At 35.2% G+C, this 20021-nt stretch overlaps 1 protein-coding gene across 1 annotated transcript; it reads left to right on the top strand.

Annotated features, from left to right (window-relative positions):
- The first annotated feature begins 9041 nt into the window (after positions 1 to 9041).
- Positions 9042 to 10083, top strand: LOC131146586 (uncharacterized). The gene has a single exon (XM_058096261.1). The coding sequence runs from the start codon at positions 9082 to 9084 to the stop codon at positions 9832 to 9834; it is 753 nt and encodes a 250-aa protein (XP_057952244.1). The 5' UTR covers positions 9042 to 9081; the 3' UTR covers positions 9835 to 10083.
- Positions 10084 to 20021: the final 9938 nt, after the last annotated feature.

Raw genomic sequence — 20021 nt, 5'->3', positions numbered from 1 at the left:
ACTAGTAATAGCATGTTTCGTCTTACTGAGCGTTGGCTCATCCCAGTGTTGAATTATTTTTCAGGTGAACTAGCTAAGCAAGCGGAGCAAGCTCACAGGTAGAGGGGTTGTTGTACTGCCTTTTTTGAGAGTGAGTATTACTTTTTGGGTAGCTTGTTTTGTAAACCCTTGGTATTAGAAAGGGTAGTTTCGAGAGAAACAATGTTGTTTGTATATCATGGAATGATTTGAAACTTTGGTATTGTATTATATGTGGACTTATTTTATATGATTGGACTTCCGCTGTTTAGGTTATTGCTAGATATTAAAATAGGGGGAAAAGAATTTTATTTTATTAGCAGGTCGTTTCAATTTGGTACCAGAGCCTAGGTTTCTAGGTTCTGTAGACTTTAGAATCGCAGCGGAAGCAATACCAGAGTATAGGAAATGATTTGAGGTTTGTTCTGTGGTTTGGGTACAGGATTTTCCGTGGGGGTTTCTATGTTTTTCCTATAATGACGATTTCAGGAAAATCATCGTAAACTATCATCGAGTCGTGTGTCTAGGTTGCAGAACTGGATTTTGAGTTAAGATTGGGGAGAGTAATTAATTATAAATATAGGATTTGAATAGCATCAAATAGATAGGGTCTATGCAGAGGATAAGCTTCTCATGTGTGTTCTTGTTTTTCATGATGGATCTAGGAAGTAGCGGTACAAAAGCTGGGGGGGATGGAGCAAGACCTTCCAATATGGGAGGTGTCGATACTGATGTCGTTCTACGCAACGTCACCCAGCAGGTGATGCCTGAGAAGGCCAGGAGCTCTAGGGAGCGTGGCTGTTCGATCGAGCAGTTTACACGGAGGAAGCCCCCATCCTTTGCTGAAGGAGATGACCCGATTGTAGCTAAGAATTGGGTCTGGGATATTGAAGAGACGCTGGTTGTGCTTCCATGTATGGATGAACAGAAAGTGGTATTTGCGGTGTTTAAACTAGCAGGGAAGGCGAAGCGCTGGTGGAGATTAGCACGACTAATAGAGGAGCAGAGGCCGGCTCTGGTGCTAGTGACATGGGATCAATTCAAGGAGCTTTTTTTTCGAGCGATATTTTCCTTTTGTCATTCGAAGTGCGAAGGTAGCAGAGTTTTTGCATTTGGTACAGGGGCAGATGACTGTATCCCAGTACGAAGCTTGGTTTATTGAGTTGTCACGTTTTGCTCCATATGTAGCACCTCATGAAGAGAAAAAGGCTAGAAGTTTGAAGAGGGATTGAGCCAGAACTTATTTGAGCAGGTGATTGGTTTCAGAGCTCAAACATTTACAGAGGTTGTAGACCGAGCTGCAATTATTGAGAGTGGTATTTAGAGGGGTTTAGCAGCGTATAGTTAGAGGAAGAGGTCGGCGCCTCAAGGTTACCAAGATGGCTCTAGTAGGGTTCCATGGAGAGGAGGTCATGATAGAGGAGACCAGAGGCAGGCGGTAAGACCTCGGGAGTACCAGGGCATACATACCTTTCCAATGTGCCAGACAAATGGGAGGCGACACTCGGGGGAGTGCTTGGCAGGGAGAGGTGTATGTTACTGGTGTGGGAGACCCAGCCATATGGCACGTGCATGCCCAGGGCCGCATGACTATGTTCCAGCTCCTAAGCCCTATTGGGGAGGACATCAGGCAGCTTGAGGAGGATTTCAGGTGCCTCATGGAGGCCAGCAGAGGAATATAGCCCCAGCGCGAGTTTACGCTCTAACGCCGGGTGATGCTGAGCTCCTACAGATGTGGTGACAAGTACATTTATTTTTTTATCATATCCGTTTATTGTTTTATTTGACTCAGGTGCCACTCATTCTTTTGTCTCTACATCTTACATTAAATTATCTGAAAGTGAGACCCAATGGTTAGATATAACATTGTCAGTAGCTACACCATCAGAGTCAGTGATGAGATGTCAAAGGGTACTTAGAAGTCATCCAATAGAAATTCAGGGGAGAGTGCTACCAGCAGATCTGATTGTATTTGACATATGTGGGTTTGATGTAATACTAGGTATGGACTGGTTGGCTGCTAATCACTCCAACATTGATTATTGTCAGAAAGAAGTAATTTTCGGACCTCCTGGAGAGTAGGAATTCAGATTCGTTGGTTCACGGGTACGTACACCACCGCAGCTGGTGTCAGCTATACACGCAAGCAGATTACTCCAAGACGGAAGTCAAGGATTCGTGGCTTTTATAAAGGAAGCCTTAGGAAATGAATCGAAGCTCGACAGTACCCCAGTCGTGTGGGAATTTTCAGATGCTTTTCCTGAGGAACTACTAGGAATACCTACCGAATGCGAGGTATATTTTTATAGATTTACCCCCAAGGACAACGCCGATCTCTAAGGTTACCTACGGTACAGCTCCAGCTGAATTAAGAGAATTAAAGGAGCAATTGTAGGATTTGCTTAACAAGGGGTTTATACGACCCAGTGTATCACCATGGGGAGCTCCAGTGTTATTTGTAAAGAAGAAAGATGGGTCTTTGAGGATGTGTATTGATTATAGAGAAATCAACAAGGTTACTATCAAGAATAAATATCCTCTACCCCGCATAGATGATTTGTTTGATCAGCTCCAGGGTACACGGGTATATTCCAAAATCAACTTCAGATCATGGTATCATCAGGTGAGAGTAAAGGTAGAGGATGTTGCAAAGACAGCCTTCAGAACCAGGTATGGGCACTACGAATTCCTTGTTATGCCGTTTGGTCTAACGAATGCCCTAGCTGTGTTCATGGAGTTAATGAATAGAGTTTTTCACTAGTATCTAGACCAATTTGTGGTAGTTTTTATTAATGATATACTGGTATATTCGAAGAATTCTGAGGATCATGAGGGGCATTTAAGGTAGGTACTGCAGACACTTAAGGAGGAAAAGCTTTACGCCAAGTTTTGTAAGTGTGAGTTCTGGCTTGAGAAAGCTGCATTTCTAGGCCATGTGATCTCATGAGATGGTATATCAGTGGATCCCAGCAAGATTAACGCGGTGGTGAATTAGGCCAGGCCGAGGAATGTGCAAGAAGTTAGGAGTTTCTTGGGACTGGTAAGTTATTACCGTCAATTCGTTGAGGGGTTTTCAACTTTTTCGGGACCTCTTACGCGTTTAACTAGGAAAAATGCCAGATTTTTGTGTGATGAACTATGCGAGCAAAGTTTCCAGGAACTAAAGCAGCAGCTCGTCACTACACCAGTTCTGATGATTCCTTCCGGAGGTGATGGTTATGTTATCTACAGTGACACGTCTTTGAAAGGGTTCGGTTGTGTACTAATGCAGCATGGTAGGGTCGTAGCATATGTGTCCAGGCAGTTAAAAGAATATGAAAAGAACTACCCTACTCACGATTTGGAATTGGTTGCGGTTGTACATGCACTGAAGATCTGGAGACATTACTTATATGGTGAGAGGTGTGAGATATTTTCTAATCACAAGAGTCTAAAGTATTTCTTCACACAAAAAGAGTTGAATATGCGCCACAGAAGGTGGTTAGAACTTATCAATGATTACGACTGTACCATCAGTTACCACCTAGGTAAAGCAAATGTAGTGGCAGATGCTTTGAGCCGTAAATCATAGGATACGCCGCAGTTAACAATAGTAGTTTAGCACCCAATTCAGATGGACTTGGAAAAGCTTGGTGTGGAGTTAGTAGAAGATGATCCTCAGGCGTTCATGGCTAGTTTAGTTGTACAACCTACACTTTAGGAAAGAATTAAAGCTGCTCAGAGAAATGATCCCGAATTAGTGGAGGTGCTAGCCAAAGTTCAAGATGGTCAGGGAGAGGAATTCAACATTTCTGATGATGGAGCTTTGAGATTTTCTACTAGATTATGTGTGCCTACAGATAACAGTATCAAGAGGACGATTTTAGAAGAGGCATATAAATATCTATACACTGTTCATCCTGGTAGTACAAAAATGTATAGGGATCTGTGGGAGTATTTCTGATGGAGTGGCATGAAGAGGGAAATAGTAGAATTTGTATAGCAGTGTTTGACGTGTTAGCAGGTTAAAGCTAAGCGCCAGAGGCTAGCTGGTCAGTTGCATCCACTTTTCATTCCCGAATGGAAGTGGGACCACGTATCCATGGATTTTGTTACTGGGTTACCGCCTGCGCCGCATGATCAAAATGCCATTTGGGTGGTGGTTGATAGGTTGACAAAGAAAGCTCATTTTTTTCCTATTAAAGTTAGCTACCCTATGAGTAGATTAGTAGAGATTTACATTCAGGAGATTGTTCGACCCCATGGAGTGTCTGTATCCATAGTCTCGGACCATGATCCACATTTTACATCGCGGTTCTGGAGGAGTTTGCAGGAGGCACTGGGGACTCAACTAGCATTTAGCACCGCTTTCCATCCTCAGACAGACGACCAGATAGAGAGAACAATTCAGATACTTAAGGATATGTTGCAAGCGTGTGTACTGGATTTTGGGGGTAGCTGGACTCAATTTTTGCCGCTAGTTGAATTTGCTTATAATAACAGTTATCAGACTAGTATCGACATGGCACCATATAAGGTTTGGTATGGCAAAAGATGCCGATCTCCTCTTTTCTGGGATAAAGTCGGCGAGAGGCAAGTTTTGGGTCCAGAGATGATTCAACAAGCGTGCGATAAAGTTCGACTCATTCGAAATAGAATCAGTGCAACACAGAGTCGGCAGAAGAGCTACATGGATACTCGCTGCCAGGAACTAGAATTTAAAGTGGGTGATTACGTATTTCTAAAAGTTGCGCCATTGTAGGGGATCATGAGGTTTGGGAAGAAGGGTAAGTTGAGCCCTAAGTTCATTGGCCCATTTGGGATACTGGAGAGGATTAGGTCAATGGCTTACTGGCTAGATCAACCACCATCTTTATTCACGACGTGTTTCATGTCTCTATGTTAAGGAAATATGTCCCAAATCCTTCCCATATCTTTAGCTATGCAGAATTGGAACTCAGTGGTGATCTAGCGTATGAAGAAGCTCCAGTGCGAATCCTAGATAGAAAAAAACAGGTATTGCGCAGCAAGAGGATACCATTAGTAAAAGTCATGTGGATGAATCATGCAGTAGAAGAAGTCTCGTGGGAGCTTGAAGATGAGATCAGACAAAAATATCCCCACTTATTTAGTGAACTCATCGGTGATGTATAGATTAGAATAGTAGTAATTTTATTTTTGTTTGTACAATGTAATTGTAATATGGAGTATAGGATAGGTAGTGTTTTGGTTTTGGGAGAACTTTTCTTTTATAGTTGTAATCTCCCAGAACTACCCATGTAACCACAGTATTCCTCCGCCATAAGAGAGGGCAAGTAATAAAATAAGTAGAACATTTTGCCTTCTTAGAAGGAGAAATCATTTGAATAATAAATTTCGAGGACGAAATTTTATAAGGAGGGGAGAATGTAACGACCTGAACAATAATTTTATTTAAATAATAAAGAGAAAGGGAAATGGGAGACGAGGGTTCTTCAGGACCTCGTCAACAAGGTCTCATCTCGTCAACAAGAAGGTACCGAGAGAGGATTTTTAGGAAGTCTGAAATTCGTCGACGAGAGTGCAGATTCATCGATGAACTTTCTACAGGACTTGTCGACGAGGTGACGTGGCTCGTCGATGAAACCCGTAGTATAAATAGTCCTAAACTCAGTTTAATCACAGAAAATACAATGCAACTTCCTCTCTCTCTCTCTCTCTCTCTCTCTCTCTCTCTCTCTCTCTCTCTCTCTCTCTCCGACAGCCTCTCCTCCATCTCTCTTCGATTTCGGCCCCCGTCAATCGTCGGATCGATTATCTGAGGTCACCACGACCCTCCTGGCGAAGTTCTCTCCAAGTTTACTGGAGTAGATCATTGGTGGAATCGAGTTGAATTTCTTCCCAGAATCAGGGTAAGGTCTTTTAGTTAGTTTTTGACCTTCTAGCAGTTGTAGGAAATGAAGTAGGCAAAGAAATAATGATATTTTGTTCTGGAGAATGTTGTTTTCAGGGTGTTGAGTAGGAAGCCCTGCGGGTGTTAGACCAGTATACCATAGGGGCTTTCCAGTAGTCAGGTAAGGGAAACATGTTATGCTAGGAAACTCTTTTATGATTTTAGCATGAATTATATATTTTTATCAAATTACTATTCAGGTTTTATATATATATATATATATATATATATATATATATATTATAGTTTCAAGGACTTTATAATATTAGTATGTGTTTGTGTGGCTTGAGTCAATAACAGAAACAGTACTATAATTATAGAATTTGTGAATACCATGTTTATAGTCATTAATAGAAATACTATGATATTTGCATGATATAGAATTACGAATTTTTCAGTGAACAGTATACTCAGAAATATGCATTTTCAGTAATTCTAGAATAACATGTTTATTAGTACCATAACGCCCCAATATACAGATATTCAGACAGCAGTTCAGTTATACAAAAAACAATTTTTCAGTCAACTTATTTAGAAATTTCAGTTAAATTTTATGGGGTTATAGTTGTTTTGGAAACCACAGTAAAAATAGTATATTACAGATATCAGTTACCTATATAGTATCAAACCTTGATGGATCAGACAGTAGAGCACGATACCGTAGCTACAGATATTCAATTCAGAATGCAACCACTTTACTCAGATAGTAAGATGTATGAGGTCGATCATGCCCACGTCGGGACAGGCTCTCCATCAGATATAGATTGAGGGGGCTGATCAGACTGTTGGAGTCTAGTTGACTTACCCTGGTCGGCCAACCAGGATAGGTCCCGCCTTCGGGTTGCACAATCTTGTCATGAGGTGTTAAATCATGACATACAACCATCCAGGGGAATTTTCTCAGATATTATAAGTATAAGTAGATTTTCAGAAATAGTAGTATTAATACGAAAAGTAGTTTCATACAGATTGGCATGTTAAATAATATAGTTAATGGTTTTATTATACGTTATGTAATATCAACATTTCTATATTCAATTATTCATATTATTCCTAAATCATATTATTTTACTGACTATAACTCAGTGACCACACACTAGTAATAACATATTTCGTCTTACTGAGTGTTGGCTCATCTCAGTGTTGAATTGTTTTTCAGGTGAACCAGTCAAGCGAGCAAAGCAGGCTCGCAGGTAGAGGGGTTGTTGTACTGCCCTTTTTGAGAGCGAGTATTACTTTTTGGGTGGCATGTTTTGTAAACCCTTGGTATTAGAAATGGTATTTTCAAAAGAAACAGTGTTGTTTGTATATCATGGAATGATTTGACACTCAGGTATTGTATTATATGTGGACTTCTTTTATATGATTAGACTTCCGCTGTTTAGGTTATTGTTGGATATTAAAATAGGGGAAAAGAATTTTGTTTTATTAGCAGTTCGTTTCATTTATATATATATATATATATATATATATGTGTGTGTGTGTGTGTGTGTGTGTGTGTGTGTGTGTGTGTTTCAAAGAAACTTTGCTTATACACTCTCATACTTTGAATGCAACATTGACATTATCTTGAGAGTAGTTTCACATATCTTCACTGAACTTATAATATCCTATCATCTTGAAGTGCATTGGTTATACTGGTACATATCTGTTTATTGGAGAAACATGTATATTGTACATGAAATTTGTATTGATTATTTGTTGTATTCTTAGTGTGGCCTAAAGGGATGATAATCTAGCCCATAAGGATTGTATGTAAAGGTTGAGGTTAGCCCCGGTAATTTGATCTGGTTGTAATCGGTGCCACTCCACCTGTTAAGTGAGTATTAGTGGTAATCCTTGGGCTTGCGAACTGAGGTGGGGATGTAGGCACATTTATTGAACCTTGATAACACATCTGGTGTCATCGTTACTTTACTCGCTTTACTATATTGTGCGTGCCTGATTGATTTACTTGTGTAAATTTAATTACAGTTGTATTTATTGGTTTATTTTATGCTGTAAATTGACCTTAAGATTGTGAAATACTACTGCTGGCTATTTGACTTAAGAAAGAAAAATTTTAAAAATCCAATTCACTCCCCTCTAGGGATTACAGTAAAGTCAACAACTCAATTCATCATAAAAGCATAATTTAATATTTTTAAATTCAAGTAACTTATCAAAAATAGTGTTAGAAAAAGATAAACTAAAATTTCAAAAATTCATTCTTTATAAATTAGAATTATAAAATGGAATGTTAGTTCTTCCTTGTGCAAAATATGAATGCTAAATGGAGAAATAAAATTCAAATTTATATTAATTGGTTGACAATTGTTCAATATAATTTACTTGATTTTTCTCAATTTTATTTAATTTGTTATGTTATTAAATTTGGTATTCAAGTAAACTCAAAATGTAGGCTACAATACGACCAATTGTCTTATCCAAATCAGTTTTTTTTAAACTATATTTTATTAGTTAAAGATATATTTAGTTATTTAATTTTCATGAAATGCATATAACAAATACTTTGTAACAATATAATTATTTAAGTATTTTTGTTGAATTATTTTTCTATTAATTTACTTTTCAAAATTTTAAATTTTTTAAAATAAAATTCTAATTATGTTGTCATACTTGTTAGCTGATTGCCCAAATTTTTAAAATAATAATTATTTTTAAAATTTATTTATTTTTTAATAAATTTTAATTTTTTAAAATAATAATTTAATTATGTTATCATACTTAAATTCACTTATAATTTTAATTTTCAAAATATATTATAATTAATGGATCAACTTTTCGAACTTAATTTATTAAATTAATATCATTTTCTTAATTTATACTATTAAAATTATGCAAAAGTATAAAATTGTTATTCTATTAAGGATAAATTTTAATTTTTTCATTAAAGTTAATAGTTGACTGACAATTAAAGAAAGACTCATTTTATTAATACCCTTAAATTAAAAATCCAAATCTATGCTCCAATCCCAACAAATTAACTTCGTACTTAGATTGTGAGAAGCATTAATTTTTTAAAAGACTTTTACCGGAACTCCAACTCCACAGCCATCAGGATTACTACTCCTATATAAGCGAAGTACTCAGCTAGGTTTGTTTTATCTTTCAATTCACACGCACCACATACGCTCTTCTCCAACCCTCCCATGGCTTCCCACTTCCCACTCTATTTCCTCTTCTCCCTTCTCCTCCTCCTCCTCCCCCATTCAGCCGCCCTAGGCCTTCTGCCACTACCCGTTATAAAGACCGCCGGCGGAGAACCAACTCGGGCGGAGGCGATCGCCGGAGCTCTCTCCGACCACGGCTACGGCGCCATGTCCATGATCCTCCACCTCACCCTCCATGACCTCATCAAAACCCACAACAACTCCACCGCCCTCACCATATTCTGCCCCCAAGACGCCGCTTTCTTCTCCCTCAAGTTTCCTCAGCCCCCGCTCACCCTTCTCCGGTATCACTTTGTCCCCAGGAAACTTGAGCAGCAAGTCTTGGGATCCGCCGGCTTTCCGGTCGGATCCAAGCTGGACACCCTCCTCCCCGGCCACCCCCTCGTCGTCACCGCCCCCAGTACCGTCAACGGAGTCAGGATTGCCGACTGGGATATCTACGACGACGGGGTTGTGACCGTTCACGGCGTCGGCGAGTTCTTCGACCCGGCGTTCCAGACCCTCCGGTACCCTTGGTATGACGGCGCCGTCGGGCAGAACGGTTGCGGCGGCAGCGGCGAACCGGAAAGGACAAGCCGGTTTTTTTGGGATAGAGATTATGTGGCGATTAATTTGGCGGAGGTCCTGGTTTGTCTTGGAACTGCACTTCTTCTCGCTGCGGGAGTCGTCTATTTTGGTGATCAAGATGAAAGTGATGAGAATTATGGATACATTTATTATACTACTCTTTAATTTGGAGAGCGTGAACTTTTTCAAGTGTAAATTTAAATTTTTATAAATTTAGATCAACAAAAAGATTACATTTTATTTTGTTTCATTTTAAAAAAAATTTAAATCAAAGGTTTGAACTTCGAATTTTAAGTACATGTTGGACTAGAGTTTTTAGATTTTGAGTTGTAATGATTAAGGGTAGGTAGAGATCAATGTATTATATTTTCTTTTGTTAATAAAATTTTCAAAAAACAGTAATTTTATTCTAAATAGTGCAAATTGTGTTTTTAGGACACCTTTAATTGAAATGAAATAAAAAAAAATGAAATTAATTCTATTGCTAATTAATTTCATCATTTTCTTCATTTAAATTTTAATTTCATTCCATTCTATAAATCAAATATCGCTTTATTATTTTTTCAATGGATGCGCATGAATAAATTCTTCCATATATAAAAGGGAAGATGCCACACATCTACCGTGTTTAGAGGTCGCCCTCATGTGTGATTTTTCCCCCCCCCTAGAATATTATCTTGTCTCACGGATGTATATGAGAATGGTTAGTTAATAATGCACGCGATAAGAGTCCATTGACTAATTTTTTTAAAATGATTACATGAAAATAAAAGTGAATATATTTTAATTTATGAATATAATTTCCTCAATAGACTAATTAAAATAACAATAAATAAAATTAATAAATTGAAATGATTTTTTAAAAAATAACGGATTACTTCAAAAGCATTGTCGACAAGGTTCAATGTGCTAAAAATAAGTAAAACATAACATATTATATATATTTTTTCATTTAATAGTGAAGAAAATTTAGATTACATTGAAAATATTACAATCTAAAAATTAACACATGAACATATATACGATGGCATAGAAAGTATATGAAGAGATTATAACAATGGTTAACACACCACAACATGTAAAAAAAGTATGCATGGTAGATCGCTCCGAATATACCTCTATTTTTGAAAGTTTTGACCAATACCATTTTGCTACCATAAACTAAACCTTTAGAATAAAAAAATGCTAACAAATAATTATGAAGTAAGCCCAAAGCTTCTTAGAGTAATCACCAATGAAGCTATCAAAATATTGAGCTTCATTCCTAACAGGTACCTTGTAGGCCCCTAAACATCACTATTAACATAATCCAAAATACTTACTCTTCTAGGAAAACAACTTGAATTTCACTCGACAGTATTTACCCAGGACATAATGCCTACAAAAAGCAACTTTGCACTTTTTCAACCCTTTCAACAATTTTCTCTTATAATGTTCCATCATAATTCACTCACTCATATGTCCTAGGCGCATTTGCAAAGCATAGTGTCAATTGTGCTAGTATCCAATGAAGCAGATGCTACACTACCCACAACTGTACTGCATATTAGCCGATAAAAATTGTTATTGAGTCGTTTACCCTTTATAACAATCATAAAACCCTTTGTCACCTTTAAGATTCCACTTCTAGGAGTTGTTGAAAGCCCATGCAAATGCTTTTCTAAGTAACCTAGAGGAAGCAGGTTCTTCTTCAATTTTGGAACATGTCTAACATTTTATAATGTTTTAAAAATAACATAAAACATTCTAACTTTCATAATACCAACTCTAATTACAGGACAAGGATGATCATCCTCAAGAACTATTAACCCACCATCATATTCCTAGTAGCTATCAAACTACTCCATATATGAACAATATTGAAAGGAGCAACTAGAATCTATAGTTGAAGTATCTTGAAAAAGAATTGTTACCTGAATCAATTAGCAAGAGTTTTTCATCGTTTGAACTATCTACCACCACACTTACAGAGCTTGAAAGTAGGTCTTTCTTGTCTTCCTTTTCTTCAAAAAAGGGCAATCCGACTTATAGTGTTCCTTTTGTTTACACTTGAAGCACTTAATAATCTTGGCCTATGATCTATACTTTGATCTACCCCTTTGCTTATACTTCTCCTTAGATTTCCCTTTCCTATGTTCACCTTTGGCAACCAAGCCCTTTGATTCATGGTCCTCTTTGTTGAGTCTTCTTCTACCCCCGTTTGACTTGAAAACCCCAGAAATCTCTTCATAGCTTAGGGTAGATTTCTCATAGAGTAGTGTTATAACCCAGTGTTTAAATGAAGAAGGAAGAGAAGATAATGACATCAACATTGTATCTTTATCTTCAATCCTCACATTCAATTTGAGCAAATCATTGATAATTTGATTGAATTGATTCATATATTGATTTAGATCCCCACCTCCAAACATACGAAGAAATAATAATGACTTATTCAAGAGAAATTTGCTAGTATTGCTCTTTAACAAATACAGGCTCTCCAATTTTGTCCATAAATCCTTGGCAGTTTTCTGCTCTATTACATCGAATGCTACTACAGAATCTTCTGAACAAGGTCAGATAGTACAAACAGTGATCTTTTCTAGTTCTATCCAATCATCTTCATCCATATTCTCTGGTTTCTATCTTGTCAGAGCCCTGTAAATCTTTTGTTGAACTAACAAACCGATAACCCACATATGCCATAGGCTAAAGTTCCCTTTACCATCAATCTCTTCAAATCTAGTCTTTACCTGGCTCATCCTTACTATGATCCAAAAACCTAACACAAACCTAGTGTTCTAATACCAAAAGTTGCAAAATTACTCTCTAAAATTATGCCCACACACTCACAACAAATACCAGAAAAAAAAAAAAAAAAAAAACGAGAAAAAATTGGGGGGAAAAAAAACCCACAAATTTACGTGGTTAGGCAATGTGCCTACATTCATGGAGTCCCTACACAATTTTCATTTATCAAACAAAAACTACCTTAGGATTTCAACCCTCAACTACAATGTATATATATAGTCCCATATGAAAACACCAAAATAATCTCATATGATAATAAAGTTACATTTGTACCCTGACTCAAACGCATTGTATCGTCTAGCGAGGTCCCTAACTCAGCCCCACTTAACTTACTTTAAGTAGACATAATGGTCTCAAGCATAGAGGGCTCAGGGGCTCTGCTCCCATTTGATCCACCTTCAAGTGAATACCCTCTGAATATGAGAATAACTCAACACTCCTTTTGCTAGACATTGATTCCAAGCAATAACTTATATTATTAGTGTGAGTGATGCCATTGAATCATCAAGACCTCTTGCTAGTTTCCTGATCATCATGATAATATTCCATCACAAATTTTCCATATTATAAAGGCAAACAAAATGAATTCACCTTGTGTTTCCATCATTGACACTTTGAGATATGCAACCTTAACTTAGTTTGTTCAATTGTTCCTTGGTAGTGCGACATATTTTGGCTACAATGCCTCTAAATTTCTTTCTAGGTCAACATCTAACATCCCTACATTCTTTTCCGAATTGCATAGCATAAAATAGGGTAAAATCCATCAACATCTTTTGATTTTTCTGAATATGATGCTCCAAAGTTTCTAAAAACTACCAAAAAAGCACCATAAGATTTAATTTTATGTACAAAAGAACCTTTTGCTAGTCAATAATAAGTCAATAGTTTAGTATACATGAAAAAATTAAAAATTTATCCTTAATATAGTGACAATTTTACTATTTTCATTTAATTGAGATATGATAAATTTAAAAATGACATTAATTAATAAATTATGTTTGAAATATTGGTTAGTTTTTTGAAAATTTTACTTATAATTAAGTGAATGGGACTCCTAGTTCCCAAGTTAAAAATCCAATTGGTTCGACTAGTTTGGATCATTCAATTGACATAAGCACGGCAATATATTTAAATTATTATTTAAAAATTTTAAAATATAAAAAAATAAGTGAATAATACTAATAAAAAAATTACTTAAATAGTTTTAATGTTTCAAAAATTTGTTATATACACTTTTCATGCAAATTAAATGACTAAATACATCTTTAAAAAAGAAAGTATAGTCACATTAATTAGTTGGTTGAATTGTGACTAGCTTTCTGGGGTTAGGTTGGATACTATACTTAATAATAGGGCGACTTGGATAAATTTAGAAAAACAAAATCAATTAATTGACTTGAACAAAGGTTAACCAATTACTATAAATTTTTGAGTTTTATTTATCCATTTAGCATTCATATTTTACATATAAAAGGACTAACATTCAAATTTATAAATTTTAATTTATGAAGTGTGAATTTTGAAAATTTTGTTTATATTTTTTAATATTAGGTTTTATTATGTTTTACTTGTATTATTTTTATGATGTGTTTAATCATTAAATTTTTATGAGAATTACATCTAGCAAACATTTTATAGTATTACAATTATTAAATACTTTTTGGGATTTATTAGCAATTTCATTTTTTCCATATATTTTTTTTAAAAAATTAAAACAATAATAAAATTATTTTTTCATGTTGATGTTAATTGGTAAGACCAAAGCAATTGGGTCGACTAGACCAATCAATTCAAGAATTTGTCAAGTCTTCGATTTATTTATTCAATTTTCAAGATATAATACTAACCAGATTTCTCAATTTAATTATTAAGTTGATGCTATTTTAAAATATCATTTTATTCAGGGTAAAATTCATTTTTTCTCATGTATTTAATGATTGACTAACAAATAATTAACGAAAAGTTCATTTTATCAATATAATTAAATCTTAAAGGTTTTTTGGTAGTATTTTAAATCTTAAAGGGTGAAGTCTCATATTCGGAAAAGTTCATTTGTTTTATGTCTGTACAACCTTCTAGGAATACTAGTCATATGTTTGGAGAAGATTTTAATTTGAATTTTTATTGAGTTTAATTTATATTGAATTTTAATAATATATACTATAAAATTTGTGAATTCTGATGTTATCCCAAAAGGGGGGTGAATTGGGTATTTAAAAATTAGTTAAATATATTATACCACTTAATCACTATTTTAATATTTAACAAGATAACCACAAGGACTTGAAATTAATTCAAATTAATACCTTACTAAATTCAATGATACCCAATTAATTCTCAAGTGTTCGTAATATTTAACAATATACAAACATGCAAGATCAATGATAAAATGTAAGCAAGAATTAAAAGGAGTTAAGGGTAAGACAGATGCAAACTCAATTTTTACAAAGTTCGGCTTACCCGGCCTACGTTCTCACCTTGAGCAACCCACTCAAGGATTCCACTAATACCTGCTCCTTTAATCGGGACAAAACTTCCCTTACAATCCGCTGCTTACAAGAGACGTAGTTTCCTCCTCCACCCTGGTTCACAACCCAAACCGTGAATACAATATAAAGATTATAATTTCTGCAAAACTCAAACTACTTCTAAACAAGCTAGTGAATACAATAGAAATCCTAATACATACTCATATGATAAAACATGAAACTCATTGAGTAAGTATGATGTTTTCAATGATTTTTGTGTATCAACAAATATAAGATCTTTGTTTAAGAATAATAAGTATGTCTTAAAGATCTCAATCAGACTTATGATCTTTAAAAAAAAATATTCAGACAATAAATTTTCAGCAAAGATCTAAATTAAAGGTATAGTCTTTGTAAAAATATTTAATCAATGAGTTTTCTTGAAAAATTTAAATAAGATATTTTAAACAAAGCTGAGCACTGAAATCATTGGGTAAATAATCAAAATAATAGTTTTCAAAGATTCAACACTTTAGCAAAAAAATGTTTTACAAAGAATGATCTTGACAATATATATAATAACTCAAGATCAATCTCTCAAATAATATTCAATAATCAGTTTGTGAGAGAATAAAAATTTAAGAACAAAAATCAAAATATCAAAAACTATATTTTTGTTTACCAAACCTCAATACCCAAGTTGATTGCAGAGAATATAAGTTGACGCTCTTTGATCTTGATAATCAACATACAAAATGCCCAAACTTGACGTGAATGAATTGGAGTACAGATAAGAATATTGCAATATGTTCAAATCTCTCAAGAGGTAGGCAAAAAGTTATGCCCTAGGGTTTAGAAATTATTTTTTTAAGTGTTCTCAACCCTAGATTAAGTTTTCTCAATCCAATTTCATACTCAAGAACTAAGCATATAGACATAAGACATCATTTTTTGAGAGATCATGTTCAAAAGGAAGATATAATTTTTGAATTTATAAGTACAAGTGATCACTGGGCTGATATTTTTACAAAACCTTTATGTGAAGAAAGATTCATACATATTAGGAGGGAACTTGGGTTAATTCACTGCAGAGAAGTGTTTTAAAAGTAAAATTCCAGAATTTATATACACTTTAGACGACTGATGTTCATACCTCAAACGTATGAACTCAGTAGAAGAAGAGTTCAGATGACTGAACCTAGGGCTTCATACGACTGAACTCGTACTGATTTTTAAAATTTCAGATTTTTCAGACTTCAGTCATCTATACTTAACCTCAGTCATCTGAAGTCGTGGGATTTATATATTTTCAAGTGGACTAAACCCTAACTTTAGACTTCTGAAGTTCTTTGCCTCATTCATCTGAACTCCAAACTCTTTATTTTCCCTCACTTTCTCCTCACTTCATCATTTCTACCCTACTCAGATTCCTCACAGATATTTAGGGTTTCTACAAATCTGTATCTCCATGTCTCGAACCAAGCAGACTGCTAATAAAGGTTCTTCTTTAGGCGGAGAAATCCAAAATATTGATAAGAGGTTAGTTGCTCCAAGAGCTCGAATCCGTTATCAAAGTTCCTTGAGTTCTATAGAACCTATCTTAGGCAAAATTTTGGATGTATCATTCTTTGTCACTGAATTTCCGAATATTCTAAACTTGTTTCGTGATATTGGATGGTATGACTTTATCATTCAACAACCTAAGGGTTGTTTTCCTCATTTAGTCATAATCTTCTATGCAAATATGCAATATGAACATGGGATTTACACTTCTGAAGTTAAAGGAAAGAAAATTTTGTTGAATTCTGAAATATTATCTCCTATTTTCAAAATTGCTCCAGGAGATTTTAATTGTCCTGCATTTACTCAGTCTTGGATCCTAGAACAAGGCTTCACTCCTACGAAATTTCTTCCTATGATTATGGAACGTGGGCCTATTTATTTTGCACATCCTCCACTTTACAAGCAATTGAATTTAAAAGGCCAAATTCTTCATAAGATCATTTCCACTAATATCTTACCAAAACAAGGTTCTTTTGATCACCTCTCTTATATCGAATGCTTTGTTCTTTGGTATCTACTTAAAGGTAAGAAATTAGATTTGGCTAGTTTGATTGTTCGTTGGATGTGGACTAAGTTGGAATCAAATCGAGTTATTCTTCCTTATGGAGGACTTCTTACACTCCTCTTTACTCAACTTAATGTTACCACTGGTTCTGAGTTTTCATAAAAAGGACTCGATATGATTTCTTTAATGAGACTTCTCTTAAACGAATGGGCTGTGATAAGGGTAGTATCGGCTGGTATTTGAAAGCTGCTAAGTCTACAAAAGCACCACCTGCATCTGCAGTAGCTTCAGCTTGAGCATCAGCCTTAGCCTCTGCTCTAGTATCAACAGCAGCTCAATCCTCTTCCACACAAGACCTTAGTTCATCTTTAGAAGCACCTTCTTGGTTTTTATCCTTTCAACAAGACTTTCTAGTTTCTCTTCTAAAGTACGCACTGGTCTTCAAAAAATCAAGGCAAAGGTCACATCACTTGATAAACGAGTGACTCTTATAGAGCACTATCAAGCCAAAACTTCTAAGGGCAGTGATCCCATGGACATCAGCTCTACTCATCAGAGTGCTGCTGATGATGATGATGATGGTGATGATGATGATGATGCAAATGATGATGATGATGATGGTGATAATGATGATGATGCAAATGATGACGATGAGGGAAATTCTGACAATGAAGGTGATGAAGAAAACACTGAAGAAGAAGGGTCTCAAGAAGAAGGAGGAGAAGAAGCAGAACAAGGAGATGATTCTGTAGAAGAAGACTAGGATAGCTAGATGTTCTCTAGTTTAGGTTTCTGTGTAATTTTTTTTTGTTTTCCAAGGCTCACAGCTTATGTATTTTACCTTATCTAGTTCTCCTGCTTAAATGTAACTTCTTGATGTATGGGACATATATATATATATATATATATATTATCTTCTCAGCACATTTTTGTTTGGCTCTTTATAATTGGCTTATTCTTTTTGATTAATGCCGAAGGGGGAGAAAAGATAGTAAAGATAAAACATAAAACCTCCTTAAAATCCAGCAAGTAAATGGATTATGCAATCATATATGTGAACTTGAGTATATGTGAACTTGAACTGAAATCAGAATTATGTAAATCTGGATTATGTAAAAGTACATAAACTGCAATCATATATTGTGAATTTGATTCTTTGTTATATATATATGAATAACATGGCTATATGAATTACATAAATATATGAAAATTTTCTATGGCTTTCAGCAAGGGGGAGTTCTTTTTACTTACTTATTAATGTTCATAGTAAGGGGGAGTAATTCACTTTACATTTTATCTTTACTTCTTGTTTGTCATCATTAAAAAGGGGGAGATTGTTGGCCTAACAAGGTCTTTCAATTGATTTTGGTGATAACAAACAAAGGATGATTTAACTTGAAAAAGGTTGAGTTTTTTATGTTTTAGGAAATATGGATAAAGTGTGGTTCAAAGCAAAGCTAAAATTTAAATCAGGTATGATTTAAGAGAAGAATAAGTATAAGTCAAGTATGAAGATATCTTCTCAAAGATTCATGAAGGGTCTGATATATTTGAAGCTCAAATTGTTCAAAACATCTCAAGAGCTGAGAGGACTCAAGCTTGAAGGCCTAGGAAACATATATGTAAGTATTTCGAAAGGCAAAATATATTTGAAATATATTTTGAAGCTTTTTCTAAGAGATTATCAAGGTTTAAAGACTTATTTAATTAAGTATTTATTAAAATCATGAGAGAGAAAGAGAGTTTTAAAAGAAAGTTTTTTTTATAAAAACAAATGTTAGTAAAGATCAGTTGACTGAACTTTTCAGTTCAGATGACTGAAGTAGAGACTTCAGTTGACTGAACATTGAGTTCAGACATCTGAAGAATTACTTCAGTCAACTGAAGAATAAGTCCAGCTAACTGAAGAATTTCTAGAACAGGCAGAGAGTTGCAGCAGTGAGTTCAGTCGACTGAACTTGTGACTTTAGTCAACTGAACCTGCGACATCAAACATCTGAACCCTGACTTCAGATGACTGACCCTATATCCAGTTTTATTTTTTAAGAGTGTATCCTTGTGACTTCAATCAACTGAACTTGCGACTTCAGTCATCTGAACTCTAACTTCAGTTGACTGACCCTGTATCCAGTTCAATTTTTTAAGGGTTTAAGGAACTTCAATTGACTGATCACGACACTTTAGTCAACTGAACACTGTTTAACGGGCAAAAATTTTAAAAATCTTATTTTTAAATTATAGCCATTTGAAACCCAAATTTTCTAAACAACTTGGGAAATTTTTTAAGGAAACTCTTACAATAAGGGAACGTACTTGAAAGCCTATAAATATATGGTTCTTGTGAATTAAAAAAGATCATCCAAGTATTGAAACTCTCTCAAAGCTCTCTTGCTCTAATATCTCTTACTCAATCTCTTGCAAAGCTGAAAGTATTGTTGTTCTAATATTTTGTTCATCAAATCCTGAAGAATTACTGATTTCTCATTTGGAGAAAAGGATTTTGGTGAATTCTTTGAAAAGCTTCAAAAGTTTATCTCATTCTTGATATTTTATCTTTTGAAGTACATAGTTCTTATCTGTACTAATCTACTCTTTGAGTGAGCTTCTCTTGTACATCAGGTTTTGATATTTCTCTTGTAGATTTTGAATGTTTCCAGGCTATTGGAACATTGACCAAACAAGGACATATTTTTCGGAGAAGGCGGGCTCTAGCCTTGACCAAAGGAGTGATTGTAAACAGGCTTTGTTCCACCGAGTAACGGAACTACTATAGTGGAAACCTTTGGTATTTTGCCAAGGGCGAGGACGTAGGCTGTGTTGAAGTCGAACCTCGTAAAAATCTTATGTCTTGCTCTCTATTTTATATACTTTATTTGCTGTGTTGTATGATTTCAAAGTGCAGGTAACAAGTTTCAAAGAGAAAGAAATAAAGATTCTTGGTATTTAGAAAGTACGTTTTGATTAACCATTTGCGGAAACCCAAAAGGGAGTACGTTGGTTAATCTGCAGAAATCTTAATCAAG

This window comes from Malania oleifera, chromosome 13 (assembly GCF_029873635.1).
Source record: "Malania oleifera isolate guangnan ecotype guangnan chromosome 13, ASM2987363v1, whole genome shotgun sequence".
NCBI lineage: Eukaryota > Viridiplantae > Streptophyta > Magnoliopsida > Santalales > Ximeniaceae > Malania > Malania oleifera.
This window is presented reverse-complemented; position numbering and strand designations above follow the sequence as displayed.